General features: G+C 30.0%; 1 protein-coding gene across 1 annotated transcript; it reads left to right on the forward strand.

The window, feature by feature from the left end:
* Nucleotides 1–321: 321 nt before the first annotated feature.
* Nucleotides 322–4,339, forward strand: LOC131932438 (zinc finger protein 493-like). The gene has a single exon (XM_059289343.1). It carries the CDS (start codon nt 373–375, stop codon nt 3,031–3,033), a length of 2,661 nt encoding a protein of 886 aa, XP_059145326.1. The 5' UTR covers nt 322–372; the 3' UTR covers nt 3,034–4,339.
* The last annotated feature ends 1,698 nt before the right edge of the window (nt 4,340–6,037 follow it).

The raw sequence follows: 6,037 nt of genomic DNA on the forward strand, positions 1-6,037 counted from the left end.
CATCATGATGTCAAATTGCTAAGTATTAAGAAAACAATACTTAATCCAACTGTTTTCTTAACCATCATTGCTATTAAGTCTGTAGTGATTAAAGTGTATGTGGCATACATTTTAATTTTAGCCCTATGTAGGCCAACACACTTTTATGTGTATGTATATATATATATATATGTGAGTGACACCCAACCTATCGACGCCACTGCTCTATCATTCACCAAAATGAGCACTACCGCCTAGTTTAAATCTTAAACCAACATAAACTCCAATCTACTGTAGCTATTAGGCCTATAAATATATTTAAAAGTTTGAAATCAATTTGAATTAACATTTAAAATATTTTATCCTCAGTTCATTTATAAGAAGCAGGGCAGCATGGGAGAGGCAACATGTGATTTAGATATACAGTCAGAGGAATTAACCAAATTTTCATATTCTGAAGATGTGAAGCCAGAGCTATCTACAGTATTTTCATCTTCTGCTGACATAAAAACAGAAGTGTCCACAATTTTGACTTTCCATGATAGGAAACCAAACATGTCATTTATAACTTCACAGGATTTTAAAACCAATGTTCCACCAGAATTTTTATCTTCTAAAGAAACAAAAACAAAAAATACAACATTTTCATCCTTAGATGATGTAAAACACAATATGACATTTATAACTTCTCAAGATTTAACAACAGGATTTTTAATTAATAATGATATGGAACCTACTGTATCAGCAATATGTACAGGATCTGAAGATATAAAATCAGAATCAGCAATGTTATCAACTAGCGAAGATATAAAATCAGAATTAGCAATATTATTAGCTAGCGAAGATATGAAATTAGAATTAGCGACGTTATCAAGAAGTGAAGACATAAAACCAGATTTATGGACATTTTTAGATTTTGAGGATAAACCACAAAAAGGACTAGAAGAAAAGCTAAAACTTTCTGAAGATAAAACATTTGTTTCTGTTGATCATCATGAACAGTTTTTTCAAAGATCTAACTTGAATAAACATAAACAAGCTCAAGTAGGGGAGCGGCCTCTTCAATGTGATGATTATCATAAAAGGTTTTCAGACAGTTCTAGTTTAAGAAAACATAAAAAAGTTAATTCAGGAGATAAGTTACATGAATGTGATCTTTGTCATAAAAAGTTTTCACTCCGTTCTAATTTAAGTAGGCACAAAAAAATTCATTTAGTGGTTAAACCTTATGAATGTGATGATTGTCATAAAAGGTTTTCAAACATTTCTAGTTTAAGAAACCATAAAAGAATTCATTTAATGTTTTTTAAGCGTTATGAATGTGATCTTTGTCATAAAAAGTTTTCATACAGTTCTACTCTAAGAATACACATAAAAATTCATTTAGGGGTTATGCCTTACAAATGTGATGTTTGTCATAAAACGTTTGCATGCAGTTCTAGTTTAAATAAACATAAGAAAGTCCATTTAATGGTTAAGCCTTATGAATGTGATGTTTGTCATAAAAGGTTTGCAGACAGTTCTACACTAAGCAAACACAAAAAAATTCATTTAGGGGTTAAGCCTTATGAATGTGATGTTTGTCATAAAAAGTTTGCAGAAAATTCTACTCTAAGAATACACATTAAAATTCATTTAGGGGTTAAGCCTTACGAATGTGATGTTTGTCATAAAAAGTTTGCATGCAGTTCTAGTTTAAATAAACATAACAGAGTCCATTTAATGGTTAAGCCTTATGAATGTGATGTTTGTCATAAAAGGTTTTCAGACAGTTCCTCACTAAGCAAACACAAAAAAATTCATTTAATGGTTAAGCCTTATGAATGTGATGTTTGTCATAAAAGGTTTTCAGACAGCTCTTATTTTAATAGACACAAAATAATTCATTCAGCAGATAATCCGTATGAATGTGATGTTTGTCATAAAAGGTTTTCAGGCAGTTCTAATTTTAATAGACACAAAAAAATTCATTCAGCAGATAATTCTGATAATCCGTATGAGTGTGGTGTTTGTCATAAAAAGTTTTCAAACATTTATGTTCTTAACCAACACAAAAATATTCATATAGAAATTAAGCCTTATAAATGTGATCTGTGTCATAAAAGTTTTTCATACAGTTCTTCTCTAAGCCTACACAAAAATATTCATTTGGAAGTTAAGCCTTATGAATGTGATCTTTGTCATAAAAGGTTTTCATACAGTTCTAAGCTAAGCCAACACAAAAATATTCATTTGGAAGTTCAGCCTTATGAATGTGATGTTTGTCATAAAAGGTTTTCAGACAGTTCTAGTTTAAGTAAACATAAAAAAGCTCATTCAGGAGATAAGCCACATGAATGTGATGTTTGTCATAAAAAGTTTTCATACAGTTCTAGTTTAAGAAACCATAAAAGAATTCATTTAATGTTTTTTAAGCGTTATGAATGTGATCTTTGTCATAAAAAGTTTTCATACAGTTCTACTCTAAGTAGTCTAAGAATACACCTAAAAATTCATTTAGGGGTTATGCCTTACGAATGTGATGTTTGTCATAAAAAGTATTCACACAGTTCTAGTTTAAATAAACATAAGAAAGTCCATTTAATGGTTAAGCCTTATGAATGTGATGTTTGTCATAAAAGGTTTGCAGACAGTTCTACACTAAGCAAACACAAAAAAATTCATTTAATGGTTAAGCCTTATGAATGTGATGTTTGTCATAAAAAGTTTGCAGAAAATTCTACTCTAAGAATACACATTAAAATTCATTTAGGGGTTAAGCCTTACGAATGTGATGTTTGTCATAAAAAGTTTGCATGCAGTTCTAGTTTAAGTAGACATAAGAAAGTCCATTTAATGGTTAAGCCTTATGAATGTGATGTTTGTCATAAAAGGTTTTCAGACAGCTCTTATTTTAATAGACACAAAATAATTCATTCAGCAGATAATCCGTATGAATGTGATGTTTGTCATAAAAGGTTTTCAGGCAGTTCTCATTTTAATAGACACAAAAAAATTCATTCAGCACATAATTCTGATAATCCGTATGAATTTGGTGTTTGTAATAAAATGTAATAAAAAGTTTTCATACATTTCTGTTCTTAACCAACACAAAAATATTCATATAGATATTAAGCCTTATAAATGTGATCTTTGTCATAAAAGTTTTTCACACAGTTCTTATCTAAGCCAACACAAAATTATTCATTTGGAAGTTAAGCCTTATGAATGTGATGTTTGTCATAAAAGGTTTTCAGACAGTTCTAGTTTAAGAAACCATAAAAAAATTCATTTAATGTTTTTTAAGCGTTATGAATGTGATCTTTGTCATAAAAAGTTTTCATACAGTTCTACTCTAAAAATACACATAAAAATTCATTTAGGGGTTAAGCCTTAAAAATGTGATGTTTGTCATAAAAAGTTTTCAAACAGTTCTAATTTTAATAGACACAAAAGAATTCATTCAGCAGATCATTCATATGAATGATTTTTTTTCATTAAAGTTTTCATATAGTTCTTCTCTAAGCAAACACACAAAAAATTGGTTAAGCCTTAAGAATGTCATAACTTTGTCATAAAGGGTTTTCACTTTGTTCATTCAGGAGATAAATTCTATAAATCTGATGTTGGTCATAAAAACTTTACCCAAATAGTGTATGATATTTTTTAAATTGTTGAAGCACCAAATGAATAGACATTCTAATCTTCAATTCATTCATGATCTGTATATATTTATAATAGGATAGCATGTAAGCACCAAATGAATAGACATTCTAATCTTCAATTCATTCATGATCTGTATATATATTTATAATAGGATAGCATGTAAGCACCAAATGAATAGACATTCTAATCTTCAATTCATTCATTATCTGTATATATTTATAATAGGATAGCATGTTTTAGTTCATCTTCTAGGACACTGGTGTATATTTTCGTATATTATATGCAAATACAGCTAAATTGATGTTCATTTGCATATATTTTAATGAAAATAAAAGATTATAGCAGACTATTATTAATAAACTATTATATTAAAATAACCTAATTAGACCATTCTTGTGGCTGAACATTTATAGTTGATCTTTTCTTTGGTCTCAGTCTGAGAAGTGTAAGTGGGGTCATTCCCTAAAACAACTATCAGTTTCTAATGCTTGACACTTTCTTTTCTATTTGCAAACAGTAACACCACACACAATGTGCAAATTAAAAGGCAATAAAGACAAAAAAGACTAATGCTGTATTGGTTATGTTCTGACATTTTGGTATCCTATTTCTAGCATAATCTATGCTTTGTTGTTTTTTCTTTTGTTTTCTTTATTTTTAAAAACACTAATTTTAATGAAAATGTTGCTGTAGGATTGTAACAAGAAATAAAAATTTCTAACTAAATGTTTTTTTTAGTGATTTTCTGACAATGTCTGTATTCTAACATTATAAAATTCCAATTAGACCATAGTGTGTTACAGTGTATGTGGCATATATTTTATATACATCCATCTGTATTATTAACAGACTATATATAAACATTGTTACTGTTAAGTATGCAGTGATTAAAACTTATACTTATACACTCATACACACCACTGGGGTGACACTCAACTAAGCCACGCCACTGCCTATAGGCTATTAAATTTTCCAAGACCACTAACGCATATTATATCCATAATAAGTTATTTGTTTCCTTAGCCTATAGGCCTATAACATTTTCCAAGACCACTACCACATAAAAAATTATGTTGTTTGTTACATAAGCCCACAAGTTTTAATTCTGTATGTATGTAACCAAGGATTACAAAAGCATATAAGAAAAAATAATACTTCCATTGCCTCAAGTGTTAAATGCTGATTACTAAACACACATGTTATGGTTCTTTACAAATAAGGTTCTCACAGAGGCCAGTGCAGGGCCTGGCCGTGACGGCTAGTATAAAAATAGAAGTCGATTGCGGTTTCTTAAATGAATGAAAGAAGACTACATCACATGGTGAAGGGAAAAAAAACACAGGGAAAAAGTCTCAGTTTTTGCTAGGAAAAAAAGTCACGGGTAAAAATACACAAAGGAAAAGTGTTATTGGAAAAAAAAGTCACAGAAATAAAGTCACAGAAGAAAAGTCACAAAAATGCTTTTGATTTAATTGTTGAGAATTGAAAAATTGCGGGTGTTTATTCGTGTGGGTTGTTTTTGTTTTGGTAGCATATTTATCAACGTAAAAGTATTATGGTTTATACCAATAATACCTAAAAAGAATATGGCGTAATTAATACAGAAACCTCAACTTTTGTTACGTATTTAGTTAAATAAGCGGTAGAAAAATTAATTGCAAAATAAATTTTGCTACATCATTGTGTTTTCAATTTTTATTTTTGCCGTTGGCCATTCGTTTGTCGGCTTCCCCTCAGTCGGCCTTTTCCCGTCCCTATTGTTTTTTTTTTTTTTTTTTTTTTTTTGAGGTTTTGCGTCTAAGCCAGCCTTTGTACTGTGTCGGCTTTCTGTGTTGATCCTATGCTTAGTTACGTAATGAGAATGATAAATGTGATCAGAAAAGGTGGTTGCTGTGTTAATGTCACAAATCTACTTGCTATGTTAATGTCACAACTCTACTTGCTATGTTAATGTCACAACTCTACTTACTATGTTAATGTCACAACTCTACTTGCTGTGTTAATGTCACAACTCTACTTGCTATGTTAATGTCACAATTCTACTTGCTATGTTAATGTCACAACTCTACTTGCTATGCTAATGTCACAACTCTACTTACTATGTTAATGTCACAACTCTACTTGATGTGTTAATGCCACAATTCTACTTGCTGTATTAATGTCACAACTCTACTTGCTATGTTAATGTCACAACTCTACTTGCTATGTTGAACCGGACAAAAATGTTTGCTATGTTTAAACGGACAAAAATTTTCGGAGAGAGGACACGCTATTAAAAGTTTAAAAATTCCATTATATATAAATTATATATAAATTCCATTTCGTTCAAGGGCGGTAGACTTTCTTCGAAGAGATGCCTGAAAGAAACTCTGATTAAGACGAAGGTGCAACACTTTTAATAATATTTCCATTT

The sequence above is a fragment of the Physella acuta genome, unplaced genomic scaffold, assembly GCF_028476545.2.
Source record: "Physella acuta isolate Inbredline_101_S28 unplaced genomic scaffold, ASM2847654v3 ptg002174l, whole genome shotgun sequence".
In the NCBI taxonomy this organism is placed as follows: domain Eukaryota; kingdom Metazoa; phylum Mollusca; class Gastropoda; family Physidae; genus Physella; species Physella acuta.